Source organism: Pteropus vampyrus, unplaced genomic scaffold, assembly GCF_000151845.1.
Source record: "Pteropus vampyrus isolate Shadow unplaced genomic scaffold, Pvam_2.0 Scaffold146, whole genome shotgun sequence".
NCBI classification, from domain to species: Eukaryota; Metazoa; Chordata; class Mammalia; order Chiroptera; family Pteropodidae; genus Pteropus; species Pteropus vampyrus.
The window spans coordinates 86,701-105,556 of record NW_011888927.1 but is presented as its reverse complement, the minus strand read 5'-3'; the positions used below and the strand labels follow the sequence as shown (position 1 = coordinate 105,556).

Sequence of the window (18,856 nt, the reverse complement as noted above, 5' to 3'; positions counted from 1 at the left end):
ACAAAGATTACTGATTATATAACAAGGTTATTGATTTCAGGTTGTTACTTTAAGCTTGCCATGATGTTAGCACCTTGTGAGTATTGTCTTATTTGATCCTCACAGCAATCCTGTGAGATGGGTATTGTAATTATCTGTTTTTATGGATGAAAAAACTGATGCAGAGGTTAAAGGGACTACTGAGTAGCAGAACCGAGCCTGGAACTCAGTACTGCCTGACTCAAGTCCATCATTACTCGATATTTTTCGTTTTGTCATTCAAAAATAATTTTCTCTCTTTGCCTTTGTGTGAATTATTACATGTTAGCTTTGACTTTAGATTATTGGAGGAGAAAAGTACTGCTTAAAAACGTCTTTTTAAGTGAGGGGGCTACATTACTGCTTTGAAGATATTGGCAAGGGTCATAGAAACAGCTTTAATCTACTAAAGTTACTTAAGTCTGTGTGGTGAAGTTCTTAAGTCTCAGCTTCCATTTCTGCATTATTCCTTTGGACTCCTTTTTTCTACTTTCAGCTCTGCAAAGAACAAGTTATTTAACAAATGATCTCAGTTACATATAATATTAAATTTTAGAGATCACACTGGAATTTTCTTTTCTTTTCTGGTTTGGTTTTTCTTACAATTACTGAAGGACATATACTCTGAAATGTTTAATATGGATTTTTAAAATAGCTTTTAGTCTTGTGTAATTTAATGCCAGAAATGTCTTTTATAAATAGGCTACTCTTTCGATAAAAAAAGGAATCCAATTCACCAGACACTTTTGACAATAGTCACTAACACACGTTAGCTAAAATTTAAATATAAATGCATAGTAGTTTGAAAAAGATTTATTTAAAAATACATCAAACTTACTAGGCTTTACTATTTTCTGAACGACAAAAGGCAAATGGGGTTACATTGTCTTATGTTGTTTCTAAGTTGAGTTTCATGTTTAAGTGACACACGCTCCTTGAAAAGATATAGTTTGTTGGCATACAGAGAATTTTATTCTGAATGACGAAATATAAATGCGATTCCTTACTCTTCATGAAAATCTAAGTCATGAAAGCCCTTCACAGTCAAATTTTGAAGCCTATTCTTGAACAAGAAGATAAGTTCCATTTTTATGTTTAAGATTTAAATCATGTGTACACTTAATAAGATGAAAAGTTTTTTCACCTTTTTTAAAAAATTGTTACTTAAAGTGATTTTGTTTCACCAGTTCATGAGTAAGCTACTTTAGAGCTAGACAACTTTCTTTCCTGCAAACACCTTTATTTCAAGTAGCTTTCAAATATACATCATAGATTTAATACTTCTGCTCCCTAATGAGGATGATTACCCAATAGCCAGTTTTTCATAATTTCTCTCTAGCTTTATTGCTCTTGCTGTAGCATATAGCCTTCAGCCACCCGACCTTTTTTTACCACCTAATTTTTGAGACCCTTTTTTTACACCTTTGTTAGGTTTTATACTACTTCAGGACTGCTCAGATCTTTTAACTTAATTAGTTCCAAATCGGACCTATTTCTGGGCTTGTAGTTGTAGAGTCTAGTTTTGGTTTTACTGCTGTTTGTTTTGTGACCTTGAGCAAGACTTACCTCTTTGGGTCTCAGTTTTCTCGTTTGTCAAGTAGTAATAGTGTATGTGGACAGGAAGAATGGCTTGTCTAACTCACCATTAAGATTTTCATTTGTTTTGAATTCTGAGGGACATTGAATTTTTTTGTCCTTATTCTGTTGATTATCATTCAGAACTTTTTAGTTCATCTTTTTGTTTAAGATTTTATTAAGGAAAATTTCAAGGACGTACAAATAGAGAAGATACTTTAGTGAACCCTTTTGTATCTGTCACCTTCCTTCAGTAATTATCAGTTTGTGTTCAATAATGTTTCATCTCTAATCCTCCACTACCCCTGTCTTATTGAATTATTTTAAAGCATATCCCAGGCAACATATGATCTTATTCATAAATATTTAAAATTATATCTATAAAATAACTCCTCTTAAAAATATAATCACAATATGATACTTCTTTAAATCATCAAATATTTGGTCAGTGTTCAAACTTTCCTGGTAATATCTTAAATGTTTTTATTTTTCTGCTGTTTGACTCAATATTTAAACAAAGTATAAAATTGTATTTTGTTGAAATGTTAAATCTTTAATCTATAGGTTCCCACTCACCTCACTTTTTATTCCTTCTATTTGTTGAAGAAGCCAGGTTTTGACATAAGAATTTTTCTCAGTCTGGGTTTTGCTGGTTGAATTCCCTTGATTTAAATTATTTTTTCTTCTTTACTGATACTTGCAAATTGGAAGATCTAGAGGCTTGCTTGATTCATATTCTGTTTGGTGAGTGAGGCTAGAATGATTGGGCTAGAATGATTCGACCATCAGTGAGTTTTGCCTATATGCATTAATTATTTCATTAGGAGTTTGCAAAACTGTGATATCCAATCCTATCATTTCTTTATTAGTTGAACATACATAGAGAAATGTTCCCTCATCAATTATGTGATGACAGTTCCTTAAAGGGAAGGAAGAAATGTTTGATTTTTCTCTCTCGGTTTTTAGAATAAATTGATTTACTAGCATCCTTCCAAGGTGACCAGTTATTTTTCTTGAGTATCAAGATCATCTTTAATGATTAAAATTTAAACACTGCTTACTATTTTGCTATTATGCTATCCATACCAAATGTTGTATGCATACCTGATTAAAGAAGATGACTGAAGAATTTTGAAGTTCTGTTTCAGAGTATTAAGATTAAGGTATTCTCTTTATTTGCCACAGTGCCTACCTTCGCACAAGTGTTCTACAGTGGTTTAGCAATAAATCAATATTAAAATACCTCATAGTGTTTTTATGTAATGTGATGTTTTAAAAGTTGCCATTGAGAATTATAAAAGTTTAGTAGGTGTTTAAATAGGACTATATTGGAAATAACCCTTGAGTAATAAATACTGTTCTGTAAAGAAATACTAAGAGCATATATAGATTTCTCTTCTACCTATTAGTCTGCGATCAGTTGCAAGCCTAAATGTTAGTGATTAAAGTCCTTTAAGTAGAATTAAGATAAATTACTGGTTCCAGTTTTTAGCAGATGGGTCCCCACATATTAAACTCAAGATTTGAAAAGAATTTGGGTAAAAAAAAAATCTTCACAGTTTGTTTTTCTAACCAAACTATTTAGGTCTAACTTTTCACATTCTCCTGCTAGGTATAGGATTTAATTGCATTGTTAGAAACATTCATCTTATAGTAAGTTAACTATTTGTTAACCCCACCTAGTTATTACATATTATAGGCAGGATAATTTCTCATCACTCAACATCCTTTCTCTGTAGATTCTGTCACCAGTGTATAAGACTACTAATTCCAATTATGTCACCTGAAATTACTTTGTCTCCAAATATTCATGCCCACCCAGGGTCAAGGATTTCATTAACAGTGCATTCCATATAGCTCTTATAAGTTAAACATTAACTTGTACAAGTTTAATCTTGTATTGAGTTTAGTTCAGTAGTTAACTACTACTGCTTGTCTGAACATATTTTTCTCAAGTATAGAAGACAAATTGACTTACTTTTTAATATCTAAAGATTTTAGTTTATATTAGCTCTTAGGCACCCATTATTCCTTATATCTTTTGATGTTTCGTCAGTGTGCTTGTAAGAGAGACAGTGTTGAGAACAATTTTGGTCTCTACATTATCATACAACTTTTTGGAAATCATATAATGCATAGAACAAGACATATGTATCATAAAGTCCCTATCTCAGCTGCTCTCTTTAGATAGAAATAAAGGCGTATTTCTGTTTGTCATTTAGCCTTTTGGGAGTGCTACAGTTGGTCACCACAATATGCAGAAGAGAAACTGAGCCTATGAGAGGCTTATCAAATTCTTTGATAAGATTGTTATTTTTGTTCTGTCTAGTGGAAAGTATCAAATGCGTTAACTCTGTAAAAAGATACAAAGTGACTCAAAAGCACGACATTTTGAAATGTGCGTTAAAGTTCATGGTTCATTTTTGTCATTAGCTGGTTTATTTTGGGGGAAATTCATTTTACACTAAAAAAACTTGTGGAGCTACAGAATTAGAGCCAAGATTAGTCTACATCTGCTTCTGATCTTAAGGACCTGAAAACAGTTTATCTTATTTCTTTATATTTTAGTTTTCTCATCTGCCAAATGGAAAAAATAACTATTTTGCATATTTCTCAAAGTCACTGAGAAAAAAATGAATTGATTTTATATAAATGCATCATAAGGGTAAGAAATATAAAAATGTAGTCTTTAAATGTAATTATTAGTATTTAAAAAATACATATATGAGTTCCAGAGTATATCATGATTGTTTTCATTTTGCCTTTATATTGTATAATGATAGAGGACAATATGTTTTTGTCTTTTGTCAGTAGAGATGATGCTGTGCTTATGAAAGTCTTAATTTTTAATCTATTTTTGCTTTAATTAAAATTATTTTTGCTATAATTAAAGCATAGAATTTAATTATACTAACAATGATTTGAGATTTTTTTTTTCTAAACCAAGTTTGTTTTGGACCTTGGTGATGCTCCATTTCCTGCTGTTGCCCTTTGTCCTGCTAAATCTGGAATATGACTGAAATAGATAGTTTTGCAGTGAGCTCAGAGTAAACTTCCTTTTCAGAATAAAAGTTTGTTTCATAAAGAAAATATAGAGACATTTTATTTGGATAAACAGGCAAGTACCTCTTTTTATACATATCGATTCGGAAAAAAATAGAAGGAGTGAATTTTAATGAGAAAATTATAATTCATTTGTTCAATTTTGGTCATAATCCTAAGTGAAGCTTTTATTAAGATTCCCCAATATACATTAACCCTTATAATTTAATCCACATTTAGTAAGTCTTGGTATGTGCAGAAATGGCTTTTAATTTTCTGTGGCTTAATCATGACTGTGTATGTAAGGAAAGTAATGTAATATTTGACACTCTAAGCAAAACAACATCTTTAGCAGCTCAGTAGTAGTGGTTACCAATTACATCTTAATAGTAAATTAGGTATGAAAGCAAATTAATATTTTATATCTATAGACATAGGAGTAGCCTTTTAGTAAAGGAATATTACCTTTGTGGTGTGACTTGAGCTTATGCACTATAAAAAGTTAAGATGTATGAAAATTTCTTATTCTTTCCTTTTGGATATCAAAATTTAAATTTCTCTGGTAGAAGGTGGAATTGATAGCACTTAATGTGTAGATGTGGAACATGTGGGAAAAGGAAGAATCTAAAATAATATTTATGGTTTTGTTTTGGAAAGTAGTACTTGTTCATCCCATTCACCAAGTTAGCTAGCACAGGTTCACTAGGTTTTCAGGTAAACATGTGAGTTTTCAGTGCCTGTAGGACATCAGGTAGACATACACCCTACCAGATGGAGTCCAGAAGGGTGGTCTATGCTGGAAATAAAGATTTGAGGATTATCCTGGTGATAATTATTGAATAATTATTATCAGAGTGAGAAAGAGAAGAGGATCAAAGTCAAGGAGTTTGGGAGAACATGATCATTTAAGAAGAGGATAGAGGAAGGAGAATTTGTAAGGAGTCTGAATGGGAGGAGAACCAGGAGTGAGTGGTTGCTTCAGAAAGTAGAGGGAAGTTATAAAGAAGGGAGTAGTCAGTAGTATAAAATTCAGTGTAGCAGTAAAGAAAAGCATTATGGTGCATGTATTGGATTTGACAATTAAGAGATTATTGTTGATTTTAGCAAAGTAGTTCTAGAAAGAATAGAGAAAAAATGTAAAAATAAGTTACCATTTTAATTTTTAAGTTAAATTCAGTAGACTTAAAGTTACTGCTATTAGAGTTTTCACATGTTTACTCTTGATTTTACTACTTATCCGGCCAAGTTCCTTTATTGGTCTGTGTCCTACCCATGACATGACACTATTGTACAGCATCTGAAAATTTTCAGATTGCCAAGAATCCATCTGTAATTTGAAAAATACTGCTCTACAAATTAAACAATCACTGATGATCACTTTGTACCAATGCACATGTGATCACTGAAATTAAATAAAATACTAGTTACAAGATAGTTAACTCTAATATGCTTAAATTAATTTAAAAATTAATAGAAATGTTAACACAAACTTTAAAAATTCTTGTATGGAATTTATAGACCTATAAAATATTTCTAATAACCCCCCAGTGTTCTTGCACCTCAGTTTCATAAACACAGACTTGATCAGTATCTGACATACTGCTGCAGCTTTGCCTTTTCTTTTCCCATCACAAAATTACTTGGGAAATTTACTACCAAGGTATAAAGAATTGGGACTAAAAATCCAAGCTACCACAGTCATATTTCTTGGTTATAATTATTCCTATCACTCCTGTAATGTGATATCTACTTCTTGTCTATCTTAAGAACTCAAAAGTATTATCCAGTCACAATATCAATTTTGAAACCCATGATGTGATATATATATCAGGTCCAATTATGGTTTCTATTCATACTAAGACCTGTGACCTCAGAAAACACTCAATATCTGTTTCCTACAAAAGTAACACATAGTGGTAAAACTGAGATAGGAAAGCCACAATCAAGATTCTTTAAAAAAAAAAAAAAAAAAATGAAAAGTGTATAGGAGGCACTGGTCCATTTTATGCATAAAAATGTATAGACTTGTCATTTAGATTTATGTTCTAAGAAAAGGTAGTAATGATGTCTTTTATGCTGAGTTTTAAAACAAATATATAAATTAATTATAGAAAATTTAGAAAATGCAGATATGCAGAAAGAAAGTCAAAATTTCATTTCAAAGATTTTAAGTTAAAGTATTTTATGGATGTGATTAAAAAGTCTGTGTAAACTAATTACAGTTAACTACTATAAATTATTAAGATATTAAATTTGAAAAACTTCAACCTGGTATGAAACTTGAATATCATTTTAAACTTTTAAGCTCCATTTAAAAAGTGCCAAGGTTATATTTAATTAATACATGTATAGTGCTTTTGTTTTCTAAAGAATTCACTTAAGTTCGACTAATTTTTATTGGGTGCCTGTTGTATGCACATGCTATTTACTATCATTTTACTCTTGAATTTTATATTTTTTCTCTTATTCGATTATTTTTTTTAATTAATAAGCTTTATTTTTTAGAGCAGTTTTAGGTTCATAGCAATTTGGAGCAGAAAGGAGAGTTCCTGTGTTTCCCTGTTTTCACATATGCACAGCCTTCCCTGCTATCGACATCCCACACTGACTGACTTCCCAAAAACACTTGAACCGGAAATTTCTTTACCTGTCCACTGCATGAAACTCAAAGATGGACATAAAATTAATGCAACAAGATATATATTGTACCTAATATTCCAACATTCAAGATGTTGGCTTTTTCAAGCTTTGCTCATTTTAACTGTGAATTTTCTACACTATATTGATCAAACCTGAGACTTCATTAATGTAGTTAACTGAATGAAGAGTTACTTAAAATTTAAGAAATACCTAAAGTAAAATTTGAAATATTTCTCACTTAGGACTGGTATATTCTAAACCTGTTTTTATACTAGACCTGTATTAGAATACTGCTTCTTTTTTTGTGTGTTAAGATGGCTTCCAAACCTTTCCTGGATGTAACAGGCTTTCCTTTCAACAAAATTTATACCTTTCATCCACTTAAAATTGACTATGACTTCATCTGAGGCATGCTTTTCCAACTAGAGTCAGTTTCCCACTTAGGTTGTAGGCCCAGATGTGAGAGCTAAGGAAAGATGAATGAAGTCAAAGTCATCAGGGGTTGCTTAGTTGAAGAGGCAGCATTTGGTCAAGGTTTTATAAAATGGATAGTAGTTTAATTGTCACAGAAGACATTCCAGGTATGTATAAGGCATGACCAAAAGTACAAAGGAAAAATGATCTTAGTATAGATTTTCATTTTGGTAACAGGCTAGGTTGTTTCAACCAGCCCTGCTTATGAAAATCACTTAAAATTCTGGATGAAATTTAAGAAACAATAGCACTGAAAAGCTGGCAAAATGGTAAGGCATTGTAAGGCAAAATCTTAGTGAAATAAGGAATTTAGGTGGAGAATGGAAGACACTTTTCCTGGTGAACTTGAGCTTTTGTTATGTGGCCTTGCAGGTGAACAGAAGTCAAAGCCAAGGGTCTAACCAGAGTGAGAAATCTAATAGATTTTCTCTTACTGTCCCTAAAGGTGTACACTGTTGCGATAATGATTAACTAGAAGCAAGCCCACCTTACTCTCCCACCTTCACTTGGTAACTTCAGAGAAAAGTGCCTTGTATAAAGCAGAGCAGAGATGAAAAGCTTCTGAGAGGATGTTACCACAAATTGATTCTTTGATGGATTTGCAAATCAAATTCCATCTTTCCTTCTAGGAAAGATCCAGAAAATCCCAAGTCATGCAGACTAGACTGGTGCTTGGTATGAGCAAATGCAAGTCCTTCTGGAAGAGGAAACCTTTAGTGTAGATAGAAATATTTTTTTCAAATTGCAGATTAATGCTTTAATTCATGATTTATGAATCGACCATACCGTGCTCATTGCTTTGAAATTTCATCTTTCCAAGGGATTTGGCAGATTCTCTTGTCTTCATTTGCTTTGATTGACATGATAGATAAGTCTTTTTGCATGTATTTCAATATCTCAATTGAAACTTAGCTGTTACGTAGCAAGACAACATAAAATTATGATCATTTCTACAATAATGAATATTTGTATCGTTAATGTTAAATTATACCGTTTATCTCTTCATGTGTTTCTGTATATACAATAACTTCATTTTAGTGCTTGATCATAGTATGATTTTTAGAAGACATTTTCAAACAACAAACTACATTCTACCAATTATGCACTTAAATCTAGCAAAAGGACGTCAATATCAACACCTTTTACCAGGTTTGCACTGACAGTGACAAGTATATCATAACAGCAGCCTCTCTAAGAGCAATTATTGGACACATTTTGATTTCAAAGATACCAAAATGTAAAAAATGTATCTTAGAGTCAGGGAAATATGATATTTAAAAGTGACTTAGCAGTTTTAAAAAAGAAATAGAATGCTTAGAAATAGGAAAAACCCAATAATAATAATTAAAAGCCAATAAAGGGGTTAATATGAGTTTAGACAGCTGGAGAGAATGAGAATTGTCGGGGAGATCACAGAATTCTTAAAATATACCCTAGGGAAGGCAAAGAGGTAGAAAATATGGAAGGAAGGTTAAGAGATAGGAACGATAATATGAAAAGGTTTTACATGTTTAATTGAATTTTAAAAAGAAGAGGAGAGGGAAAATGAAACAAATATATTATTTGAAGAGAGTACAGGTAAAAGCTTTCCAGGATTGATGATAGTCCAGTGAACCTCAAGGAGAATAAATAAAACAAATTCCATACCAGGATACATCATAGTAAAACCATAGTGGTTTTGCAGGAAACCAAAGAGAAAGAGAAAAATCTTAAAAACTGCCAGAGGAAAAAAAGTATCTTCAAGAGGATGACAGATCAATAGCTGATTTTTCCATAATAATGATGGATGGAAGGGGTAATGAATTGTTCTCTTTAAAGAAAAGACTTGCCAATCTGTAATTTCTAACCAAGTGAAAAGATTTCAAGAGGAAAGTGAAATAGAACCATTTTTAGCAAAACAAAAACAGTTCAGTTCACCAGGAAAATACAGCAATTTTAAATGTTTGTACTTTATAACATAATCTTAAAGCAAGCATTGACAGAACAACAGAAAAATGGACATAAAGACAATCATGTAGTAGGCTTATAAAAAATTTAACACGTTTTAGTTTTTTAATGCACCTTTCTCTGTAGTTAGAATGAATAGACAAAAATTAGTAAAGATACAGAATTAAATAAGAAATTGACAAATTTGATGTTAGGGATTTATGTAGAACACTATACCCAATACACATTCTTTTCGAGCACGTGCAAACATTTCTAAAAATAATGATGTAACAGGCCTTAAAGCAAGTTTCAACAAAATCAAGTGATCAAAACAATAGAGTATGTTTTCTGATGTGAATGGAGTTAAGAAATCAGTAGCAAAAAAGATTTTTAAAAATGTTTGGAAATCACAAAATACACTTTTAAATAAACCTTTGATTAAAGAACAAGTACTAAAGGAAAATTAAAACTTTTTTTGGAACTGAATGGTAGAAGTGCTGCATTTTAGAACTTGGGGAGGGGCAGCTACAGCATTACTTAGGAAAATTTATGACTTTAAGTATGTTAGAAAAGAAAAGGCTAAAAATTAATGAACTAGTCATCTGTGGTAGCCAGCCTTCAAGATCCCCACCTCCTGGTATTTACACCCTTTTGTAATCCTCTCCTGCCTTGTACCATGTTTCGTCTGTGACCAAAGGAATTTGGCAAAAGTGATGATGTGTCATTTCCAAAATTAGAAAAGACACTGTTGTTTCCATCTCAGTTACTCTTTATTTTCCTGGATCATTTGCTCCGGGGGAAGCCAGCTGCTATGTTGTGAGCAGCCCTATGGAGATGCCCATGGTGTGAAGAACTGAAGTCTTGCCAACCACCATTTGAGTGATGGGGAAAGTAGTTCCTCAAGCCCAGTCAGGCTTTGCTATGACTGCAGTCCTAGTTGATGTCATCCTTGCAGTCTCATTAGAAACTCTGAGCTAGAAGAAACACCCATCAAAGCTGCTTCTGAATTCATGACCCTAAATTATAAGATAATAATTGTTTAAGCTCTTAAATTTAATTTGTCTAGTTTTTTATGCAGGAATAGATTATGAATATATCATTCATTTTAAGAAAAGAACAAAATAAACCCCAAGAAAGTAAAGGAAATTGTACGGTTTTTTCTGCAATGTGGAAATTCTCAAATTTATTATGTTTATCTTTCAATTGCTGCAGGAAATTTATAAGAAAGTTGACATTTATTAAGGGATATGTTTAATTTTAATAAATCATCATATAACATCTTGGATTGAATAGCATTAACACAATCTGTATCTGGATATAGTCTTAAGAATCTTGAAGTAAGATTGAGAGTAAATAGCTCTTTTTTCTGCAAATCTTTCTAATAGTCATGGTGGTATCATAGGAAATTTTAAAGTTTATTGCAGAAATTACTCATAATAAAATACTGGATGTAGGAAATATTGATCAGTAGCTTCTAACGTCAGATATGTACCTTCCAAAGGACATATATAACAACACCTATGTAGTATTTTTTTGTCAAAAAAAATTGAACCTAAATCTGATAGTCTCTAGATTACTAATTCATAGGAAATACAGAAGACTGAGTAACATAAGGATATACAGTCAGCAAAATCTCTGTTGCGAGACATACTACATCACAAATGACTCAGTGTCTTCGACAAATAAATTAGGGCAAAAAAGAAATGTAATAGCAACCTGTAGGTTTAAAAAGACTTTGGATACATCAGCCAGTTGTAATTTATGGAATTTATTTGGGTCCTGATTTTATCAAAGGCACTTAGGAGTGAATCAGGAAAATGTGAACACTGATATTAAGTAACTACTAAATTTTTAGATGTGATAATATTGTCCTGTTTTTAAAAGATGTCTTTTTAGGGACATATGTTGAATATTTGTGGATGAAATGAATTCTGGTTTTGCTTCAAAATAATACAGTTGAAGATGGGGATGGATATAGGTGAAAGAAGATTGATTATGCATGGTTTGATAATTGTTGGAGTTGAGTCATTATACCATTCTCTTTTATGTATGTTCAAAATTTCATTGATAAAGTACTTTTAGAAAGAGCAGACATTAATGAAATAAACATAATGGAAAGGACCGACCAAATGAAAAGTAGGTTCTTTGATAAAATTATGAAATTAAGTCAGAAAGATAAGGTTTGTGGTTATATAGGTTTTGGAAATTGCATATATATTCACGCCTTCCAATGCCATTTACAGGCATATTTCATCTCAAAGATAATATATTATTAAAAATTTTATTTAACTTTGCTTAATTAGTGCTTCTCAAACTTGATTAAGCACAACCATCTTTTTCTTTTTTAAACTGATCCTAGCTTATCTCTTACCCTCTTTTTGTCCATTAACCTCCATTTTGTTCCTGCTCACGGTTGAAATACAGTGTAGTAGAAAGAGCACAATTGGATTCATATATCATCTTGCAATTTAAACCCAGCACTATTGATTACTAGCTGTATGATTATGGATAAGTTATATATCCTTAATTTCCCTTTTCTAACCTTTAAAATGGGGAAAATGAAACCTTCTGGATAGTCATAATAAGTAAATGGGAAGAGATAGGTAGGTAGATAGGTAGATTTATATAGATTGTCTATATATATATATTTTAATGCCTGCTATAATACTTAGCACATAGCAGGTGGTCAAAAAACTAACAGCTTTACTGCTTACTAAATGAAACATTTCCAAATTTGAGTACCATTTCTTAAAGTTGCTTAGCTTCCTAGGAGAACTCTGTAGTTGCCAAACACTTAGTAGCCCTGACCTTTAGATTTTTAACCAGATACTATAGAGTTCCTAAATAAACTATGAGGAGAACTGCATTAATTCTTTATGGCATTGTGAGACTGTTTTGTTTCTGACTTTTACAGAGAGATAACTCTTTGCTTTATTAAAAAGGAACAATGATTAGGAAAACTCCAGCTACTTTTATTTCTGGAGTCCTGTCCTGAATGGATAAATGAATGAACAAAGGAAAGAATGACATACTGGTTGGAAATGACAAAAGCAAGTAATGAAACCCTTGAGAAAATTTCTCACAAGATAGTTCTTTTTCTGAAATATTTCCATCTTATTTCTCAATGATGATGTAGCTTGTGGCAATTTACGATCTGATTGTGGAACAGTATATTAATAGAAAAACAAATACACAAAAGGTCAGCAGTCTGCATATTCTGGGAACATTCTTTTAGGAATTCTGATTTGTAGTGTAATGCTTTTATTTTAGGGAAATAAATTACTTGAATTCCCTTTATCCAAGAGCAGTTTCTATTTAATGACAAAGTAAGACTCCTAAGTATCATATTGAAATTGACTAGCATAAAGAAATGTTAAGGAGGTAAAGGAAACAAATTTAAGCATCATTTTTAGGATGCAGTTTATATTTAAAGTATTTCTCATGAATCCATTTTTTTTTTCAAATCAGCTTTGAGACTTACAGACCATAAATGCACAGATTTTAAGTATAAATTTGATGAGTTTTTATACAAGCAAACATTAATGTAATTACCACCTTAATCAAAAAATAGAAAATTTCTGTTACCAGGGAACGTTCTCTTTGTGCCCTTTGGTAGTCATTCTTCTGAAAGATAGACAATGATCTAATTTCTGTCACTAGAGCTTGCTCAAGAACTTTGTATAAGTGAAATCATACAATGTATATGCTTTAATGCCTGACATCTTTTGCTCAACATGTTTTGAAAATTTTATTTGTATCAATAGTTCATTCATTGTTTTGGGGGATTAGCATTCCACTGTGTGAATATAGCACATCAGTTAACCTGTTCATGGAATTTTGGTTTGTTTCTAGCTTTTAGCTATTAAAAATAAATCTTCTATGAACATTTTTGTGCAAGGTTTTTTGTGGCTATGTTTCACTTCTTTCGAGAGGAATGGCTGTGCTATGTGGTAAATCTATCTTTAACTTTAAAAGAAACTGCCAAACTGTTTTCCAAGTGATTATATGATTTTATACTCACACCAGAAATGTGTGTTCCAATTATTCTACATCTTTACCTACACTGGCTATCGTTAGTTTTTTTAATTTTAGCCATTCTAGTGGTTGTGTAAGGTTGTTTCATTTGATTTTAATTTGTACTTCCCTGGGTAAGTAATGATTTTGAGCATGCTTTTGTGTGTTCTTTAGCCAGTTGTGTATCCCCTTTTGTGAATTGTTTGAGTTTTTTGCCCCTTTTTAAAATTGAAGTATTGGTTTATAGGAGTTCTTTGTATATTGGTATAAGTCCTTTGTCAGATATTTGTACTGAGAATATTTTCACCTGGTATATGGCCTTCTCATTTTCTTAATGATGTCTTGATGGGTAGAGGTTTTTAATATTGATTAAGACCAATGATTAATTTTTTTTTTTTTGGTTTGTGATATTTGTGTCCCAGGTACAAAATCTTTGTCTACCCCAAATTTGCAAAGGTATTATCTTACATTTTATTTTAAAAGATGTTAGTTTTTATGTTTAGGTTATTGATCTATCTTTGATTTTATTTTATTTATGCATTTTATATTTCTTATTAATTCATTGAACAAATATTTATTGAGCACTTGGTCAGTACTAGGCACTGTTTTAGGCACTCAACAATAAAAGGTCACTCATATGGGCTCTTAGATAGTCCCTGCACTTGTGAAGCCTACATTCTAGGGGAAATGACAGGTTAATTAATAAATAAGTAAATTATAGAATATGTTAGAAGGTGAGAAGTAGTTATGACATGGACAACAAAATAGGGTAAGGTAAAGTTAGTAAGAAGGTTTGCAATTTTAAGAATGGGTGGTAAAATTAGGCTTCATTGAGAATGTCGTTTAAAGAGTGACTTGAAGAAGATGATGGAATTAGCCATTCAGCTATCTGAGGGAAGAGTTTATGGATGAGAAAACAGCTATTACAAAGGCCTTAAGATGGAAGCATGTCTGGCATGTCCCAGTAACAGCCAGCAAGCCAGAGTAGTATAGGGTAATAGTGGATAAGGTCACAGAGGTAGGGGAGGGAAAGTTGTTTAGAATTTTATAGGACATTGTTAAGACTGTAGCTCTTTGTGTGAGTGGCAAAAGCAATTTGAGGGTTTACTATACTTAATACACATTTTTTCCCCTCTCTTTAATTTCCCCCTCCCCCCACTTCCACCCCTGACCTATAGATGTTGCCATCTCCCCTTAAGAATTGGATCTCTGAAGGCGGGGCATCTCCTCCCGCAAGCTCAGGGCCCTGCACGCATGGCCTGGCGCACCCAGGGTATGGTCCATGGCTCCACCTGGGGTGCAAACCCAGGACCTTCTGCATGTAAAGCAGACATGCTAACCACTACACTATGGAGCCACCCGTTAATACACATTTTAAAACAGGACATATGTCTTCCTAAATATCACGTAGAGATTTCATTTTATTGCCTCTTTAGATTTGTCAATTTATATCTGCTTAATAGGAGTAAAAGCTGTTTCCCCTCTCCCCCCGCCACCCTTTGACAGGTACACATAATATTCTAACTGTTTTCTTATTTCAGAAAGATCCAGATTACCTGAAGCTATGGCTGGACACTTTTGTTTCTAGCTATGAACAATTCTTAGATGTTGACTTTGAAAAGCTGCCTACCAGGTATACAGAAACACTTAATTTCTTACTCTTTGGGTGAATTTGTTACGTTTTGGCACAAAAACTTCATTGGTGACATAAATAAGCTTGGCAATTATGTGACACACATGATACTCCTGTGTAACCCTGCTCTCATGGCAGACATCGTTAATTGATCAGAGAGTCTTTTTTGCTGTACTGGATTTGGCTTATAGAAGCCTCTTCTCTACTTTGGTGAGCCATTTGCAACTAACTGGGTGTCCTGCAATTCTCTTGAATTCTGACACTACCCAGACCCCGGAAGTTAATGGCAAAGTCCTCCACAAGACTGCCTTTACTTCAGACACTATTTGCAAGTTGGGGAACCACCCACACTTCTGACCAACCAGCTGTTAATTTGGGGGTTCTCACAACTCCATCAGTTTCAATAATTTGCTAGAATATCTGTAATAAAACAGATTTTTTAGGATTTGAGCTTAAAATTCAGTTCCTTTGTGAAGTATTTTCTTCCTGTATTTCAACACCCATCTTATTTTGTTCCCTTTGTATTGTAGGGTGGATGACGTGCCTCCAGGAATATCTTTGCTTCCTGACAATATTCTGCAGGTTCTGAGGATCCAGCTACTATACTGTGTTCAGAAAATGGCAGATGGGTTAGAGGAACAGCAACAAGCCTTGTCAATTTTGCTTGTCAAGTTCTTCATTATTCTTTGCAGGTATCTGGTACAAATAAACTAGTTGTCTGTTTTAAATAGTTATTACCAAAATGATAATGTATTTATTGATTATTAATGGTGTTTTTATATGGAGCATTAAAAGATAAGTGTACCTTTTGCAATAGGCTTGTGGTTTTATTATATTGGAAAACCTTCTAGTTACAATACATAGTTATTGAAAGATTCAGCCAAGACAAAAATAAATTTGCTTTAAAGTGATGACAATGACAGGCATTTTGACCTAACTCAGAATTTATTGCATTGGTATTTTCTATGTAGTCCTTGTATATACAAACACACATTTTTACTGCTATACATTATCATTCATTCATTCATTCATTTATTTATTTTTTATGGTGCCATTGGTTATTGAAATCCAGTAAGTTTCAGCTGTACACTTTAACAGTAAGGCATATATATGTTTACACTGTGTATTCACCTCCCGTAGTTAGATTTCTTTCTGTCACCACATATTTGACCCTCTTTACCCTGTCTACCTCCTCCCTCCTCCTCACCTCCTACTCTCTTGTAACCACTAGTCTATAGTCCATGTCCATGAGTCTCTGTTTGTTTGTCCTGTTTATTTGTTGCTTTTAGATTTATATCCCATATATAAGTGATATCATGTGATTTTCAACTTTTTCTGTCTGGCTTATTTCACTTAGCATGATTATCTCGAGTTCCATCCATGTTGTCACAAATGGCAATATTTCATCTTTTCTTATGGCTAAGTAATATTCCATTGTATATATGTACCATAGCTTCTTTATCCAATCATCTATCATAGGGCACTTCAGTTGCTTCCATGTCCTGGTCACTGTGAATAATGCTACTATGAACATCAGTGTGCAAATATCTTTTTGGATATGGGTTTTCAAGTCTTTGGGGTAAATACTCAGTAGAGGGATTGCTGGATCGTATGGTAGATCAATTCTTAGTTTTTTGAGGAACCTCAATACTATTTTCCATAGTGGCCGTACCAATTTGCAGTCCCACCAGCAGCGTATGAGGGTTCCTTTTTCTCTGCATCCTCTCCAATATTTGTTATTACTTGTTCTGTTGATTATAGCTATTCTACCAGGTGTGAGATGGTATCTTATTGTGGTTTTGATTTGCATTTCCCTAATAGCTAGCGATTTGAGCATCTTTTCATATATTTGTTGGCCATTTGTATGTCCTCTGGGGACAAATGTCTGTTCAGGTCCTCTGCCCATTTTTCGATTGGATCATTTGTTTCGTTGTTGTTATTGAGTCGTATGAGTTCTTTGTATATTTTGGATATTAAGCCTTTATCGGAGGTGTTGCTTGCAAATATATTTTCCCATTTGGACGGTTGTCTCTTTACCTTGTCGACAGTTTCTTTTGCTGAGCAGAAGCTTTTTAGTTCAATGAAGTCCCATTCATTTATTTTTGCTTTTACTTCCCTTGCCTTTGAGGTCAAATTCATAAAATCCTCTTTAAGTCTAAGGTCCTTGAGTTTCGTTCCTATGTTTTCTTCTATGCATTTTATTGTTTCAGGTCTTTTATTTAGGTCCTTAATCCATTTTGAGTTAATTTTGGTGTATGGTGATAGACAACAGTCTAGTTTCATTCTTTTGCAGGTGGCTTTCCAGTTTTCCCAGCACCATTTATTGAAGAAGCTTTTCTTTCTCCACTGTATGTTTTTAGCTTTTTGTTGAGAATTTTTTGCCCATATAAATGTGGGTTTACTTCTGGGTCTCAATTCTGTTCCACTGGTCTGTGTCTGTTTTGCTGCCAGTACCATGCCATTTTGATTACTGTCACTTTGTAGCTCTTGTGTGCAGATCCTATGCTCAGACGTGCTAGTATGCAGCTTGAGTGTTTTTTGTTGAGTTTTAGATGTTCAGCTTATTGTTGTTTCAAGGAGAGAGACTTGAGGACGTCTCTGACTCCGCCATGTTTCTCCAAACCCCTAAGAATATTCTGATTTTTTTCTCTTCTGTTTCTACTTTGTGATATTTTCCAATTTTTCTATGATAAATAAATGCTAATCAGCATGTGTGTCTTATATATTTTCTCTGTTTATAGTGTATAAATAATGCTTGAATTGTGTTTCATATTTTCAATGAGAATGCAGTTACGTAACTATTGATTTTAAACTAATAACTGTCATTTGTATTTCATTTGCCAACATGTATTTTCAAAATTCATTCTAAATGAGCATATTTTTTTCTCACTATTCATACATAATAAATATGCATGTGTTCTTTTTTTCACAGAAATCTGTCTAATGTAGAAGAAATTGGGACTTGCTCTTATATCAATCATGTCATCACTATGACAACACTCTATATTCAGCAAGTACGTGTGAATTAATATATTCCTTTTTGTTGCTTTACTGAGAGTAACTAGGCTTTACTTTTTAAAATATAGTTAATAAAGTTAAATGTTTTTAGATGACAGACAGTAATTGAGTATAGAATTAAAAATATTGGTACAGTATACTTCAGACATCTTACATATATTATTTAAAAGTAGAGAAGCAATTATCATTTTGTTTTAATTAAAAAATTAAAGTGTTTTATAAATGGCTTTAAAATGATAGTTGTTTTATGTATTTATTATTTATTCATCAAATATCTCTTATTGAAAAGATATTCAGTTTTGGAAAGATGTTTGGTTATTCATTGGAATCCCTTCCTAGAAAATATATAAAATTCGAGAGGCTAGATTTAGTCCATATGATTAATCAACTACCTTTAGAGTAGAACGGAATGTAGGCTTATTTGAATGACAGTGTTTATTGTTAGATGATGAATGAAACATGTAGTCCTTTAATGTAGGTAAGAATGTTATATACAGTTTAATATTTTTAACTAAA

At 32.6% G+C, this 18,856-nt stretch overlaps 1 protein-coding gene across 2 annotated transcripts in view; it reads left to right on the top strand.

The window, feature by feature from the left end:
* Nucleotides 1–18,856, top strand: part of LOC105298165 (neurobeachin-like protein 1) — a 104,329-nt gene that overhangs the window by 644 nt on the left and 84,829 nt on the right. For both annotated transcript variants that reach the window (XM_023536009.1, XM_023536008.1), the window contains exons 2-4: nucleotides 15,231–15,322; nucleotides 15,853–16,014; nucleotides 18,255–18,336. In XM_023536009.1, coding sequence (XP_023391777.1) covers nucleotides 15,231–15,322; nucleotides 15,853–16,014; nucleotides 18,255–18,336 — 336 coding nt within the window. The remainder of the gene's footprint in view (nucleotides 1–15,230; nucleotides 15,323–15,852; nucleotides 16,015–18,254; nucleotides 18,337–18,856) is intronic.